The sequence below is a fragment of the Haliotis rubra genome, unplaced genomic scaffold, assembly GCF_003918875.1.
Source record: "Haliotis rubra isolate DU_JTF1 unplaced genomic scaffold, ASM391887v1 Scf869, whole genome shotgun sequence".
Lineage (NCBI taxonomy): Eukaryota > Metazoa > Mollusca > Gastropoda > Lepetellida > Haliotidae > Haliotis > Haliotis rubra.
Window position 1 is genome coordinate 326,024 of NW_025767600.1, and position 3,623 is coordinate 329,646.

At 42.5% G+C, this 3,623-nt stretch overlaps 1 protein-coding gene across 1 annotated transcript; it reads left to right on the forward strand.

The window, feature by feature from the left end:
- The first annotated feature begins 1,389 nt into the window (after positions 1-1,389).
- LOC124263136 (helix-loop-helix protein 10-like) lies at positions 1,390-3,232 on the forward strand. The gene has a single exon (XM_046697695.1). The coding sequence runs from the start codon at positions 1,586-1,588 to the stop codon at positions 2,312-2,314; it is 729 nt and encodes a 242-aa protein (XP_046553651.1). The 5' UTR covers positions 1,390-1,585; the 3' UTR covers positions 2,315-3,232.
- Positions 3,233-3,623: the final 391 nt, after the last annotated feature.

Sequence of the window (3,623 nt, forward strand, 5' to 3'; positions counted from 1 at the left end):
TTAAATCATTAGGATTAAAGTTTTTGCGATTTTGAGATTTGTACCCTTCCTGTGTTTTGATACAAGAATAGTGTCACTCGACTTCTCGTTAACCTGTTGATGGCTGCTCGCCTATTCGTCTATTCATTGCTCATTCATGCTTTCAGTTTCCTTCCGTCAATCTGGTCAATTGTAGTGGACGGATTTCTACATTCACTCATTTCTCACAAATCCATATTCATTCCTTCTTTCTGTCCACGGATATTTGCGAAAACTAGATATAAAAAATCAGCCCCCTGTCGTTCTCTTTCCTTCCATTTGTTCACCTGTCATTTATCCAACCATGTATCACATTGTTTCATTCATTCACCTGACTGTCGGATAATTCTCAGAAGCCTTTAAAATTATCAATATTTTTTTCTATCGCAACTTTCTTTCTTTCATTTAATGGGAGTGGGATAGAGTCACGATCTCTCTCGTGTGTCGTGTACTTGTGCCAGTCAATGATCACTGGTGTGGTTATTCCGAGGTTTTATTTTATGTCTTTTGACACGGCTGTGCTTCAAACAATAATATGACGCCATCAGAACACATACTCTTTCTTAAAGAAAACTACAGACCTATAACACAGATATCCCTACAGTCATATCTCCAAGGATAAATGTTAATTTGGTGTGTGGGCCGTCAAGAAATATAGTTATCCCACCGCTACCGAACTAGATTTTGTTGTGGAAAATGATCCTCCTAGTGTATAAAACTACGGCCAAATGACTTTATTCGGGTAATGTAGTCCGGGTGAAAGGGTTGAAAACACAACAGTTGGCAATTTCGGGTCAAAGTACTCCACTTAGATCGAAATAAAGAATTGAACCTGGTACAATATTTATTTTCTATATGTTCCCTGTGCGCGCTGACAGTCGCCTTCAGGGGTGTGCGTGTCTGTAAACCAGTCTTCACGTTTAATCCAACCCTGATAAATTGTTGCTATACGATCTGAAAACGAAAACTTCATTTCAATCACACCGCGATCTTGATTCCAGCAACAAGTTTCCCCAACCCGTTTACAATTGTCGAGGCAAGGCATCCATGCTGTCGAGTTACTCGAGCGAGACACGTTACCCCAATACTCGCCGACAAATCCACTACGCAAGCCGAAACAAAATCGCCCAAGGGTAAAAACCCCCTCGTGCTTGGGTCGCGCTGGCTCGTGCCAGGCAAATGATTGACAGGTGATATCACGTGGATGGGCTAAGCCCCGCCTCTCACACGTGGACGACTTGCTTCCTGAGGTCCTACCTGGCCAGCAGCCAATCAAGTGTCGCGTGCCTGTTGCATTTAAATTTCAATGCGATTACTTTTGTTAAACTTGCTACCTGTGGCTTAACAGGGTATAAATATGAGCCTTGTACTGTAGGAATCACACACCTTGTGCAGCTACAGGTAACACACTAGCTCCACTCTCAGTGTTTTCCTCAGTCCCGCTACCTGTTGAGTTCTGCTGTGACAGCGCGTCATCTGTTGCTGCCAGTCTTACATATGAACTTTACTGTTAAACACTAAGAGTGTTTGTGAGTGATCGAGTGCGGCTCGAATCCCGTATATCACGATGATGGAGACAGAACGTCGCCTAATGGGGGATGAGACAGTGTACACCGACATCCCCTACACAACGACGGATCTGTCACCGTACTCAACAACGTCAACCTACTCCAGCGACACGTCTCACAACAGCAGCTTCTACAACGAGTTCGACTGCTACCAAAATTCGGACCAAAACAGAATATTCTATCCAGTCCACGAGAGAAATGACATTGCTATGCATAATCTGTACGCAGGGTTCACGCCCAGTGCTGCCACAGATGTCTATCAACCAAACGCAGTGTGGCACCACCAACAGCAACAAGACGTTTCTGTGCCGTCACAGATGACACCGGTCACGTCTGTTTTACCGTCCATGAGTTTTTGCAGAACCCCAAGTCAGACGTCTCCAACAGGGTTGGGGCCGAATGGTAAACCAAAACGGAAAAGGATTCAAACGATGCCTCAACGCAAAGCCGCCAATGTCCGAGAGAGAAAGAGGATGTTCCATCTAAATGAAGCATTTGACAGTCTAAGGCTGCGTCTGCCAGCATTTAACTACGAGAAACGCCTGTCCAGGATCGAGACTCTGCGGCTAGCCATCACATACATCGGGTTCATGAAGGAGATCATGGATGGCAAGGATCCTAAAGACATTAAGCTGGAGAAGGAGTTTGATATCAGCGACATGGAGAACTTTCAAATCCCTAGTGTGTCTGCTTCTAGTTCCAAAGAAGGGGAAACAGATTCAGAATAGACATTCATTCCTCGTTGGAGGAGCGGCAAGTGCAATTAACATTATCTTTGTAAATTTCAATTCAAGGTCAGTGCTGTTATAACTGTGAGTGACCCCTCATGGTTTATATTTCATTCTATTTGTGACATTTTGCATCTGAAAAAAACACGCGGTCTTCCACGCAGCGATCTTCCATTTGATTGGCTGTTACTGTTTGATTGACGTTCTGCCTGTCACGTGTGCACTGTTGTTCGCCATACCATCTTTCCAGATCGGTTTGTTGAGATTATTTGGTACTACTGTTACACAAACGCTGTCACGTTAAAAGTGGTAACGTTCTTAAAATCGTTCTTAAGTAAACATTTCAACATGGAACAAACGTTGTTTACGTTGAACACTAACGTCTAGAAATAATATATTCCAGTTCAAAGTCAGAATCTCAAATATGATTCAGTAATTTGACCCCTAAAATTTACGTCTAACTTTTTCCAAATTTACTGCTCTGAAAACGAGATTGCCGTTCTCAGTTCGTTTTAGAATCTTTTGAAGATTTGAACGGCTACTTGAGAAATCCGGAATTTATAATCGTTGCACTTGAACAGCCACTTGTGGCGTTTTATTGAGCCTCGGGCGATTTTGGTTGTCTAATAGCTATCCCAAGTAAATCATGTATTTAATGCTGAACAAACAAATACTCTCCGTATGTTCCAGCATTTAAACAAACCCACAAAGTGCAATATCATAAGTTTGGTTATGGCGCCAACAAAAAGTTGGACATGATTTATTTCTATTTTTGTACTGTTTTATGAAAAGCCAGTTATCGTTCGTCAGAAGACCATGATAGTATTTAATCATTCATATTGCGAGTGTCTTCAGGACATTCGCCAGTCCATTGTTATGTTCATTTTTGAATTGTAAATAAATCATTTTATTACATAATTTATCTTCTTTGTTTTCATCTATAACGCCAGATATTACACTGGTTACACCGCGCTGCACTCCGCTTCCAGCTGACGCGCTCACCAATATAACTGGAATACTGTTCAAAACGGTGGTAAATAAAACACTAACTCACTCACTCACTCACTCACTCACGGTTGAAGTGTGTAATGGTCTGACCTTGAGCACTACGGGATGGGGGACTGAAACTGGAGAAAACCAAACACACTTAATCCATCTGTTTTAGACATACACACTTGTCGTACGTCACGTTGAGATCCCAGAAGACTGCATGGTTGACATGCATGAAGGTTATTGTTTCGTGTTGTTGTCTCCTCGAGACACAGATGTGGTGGACCTGGTGCTGCTTCAGACAGTCAATAACAGACAG

What these genes read in the sequence shown, in the direction of transcription:
- LOC124263136 (XM_046697695.1), top strand. Translation starts at nt 1,586, where the DNA reads ATGATGGAGACAGAACGTCGCCTAATGGGGGATGAGACAGTGTACACC.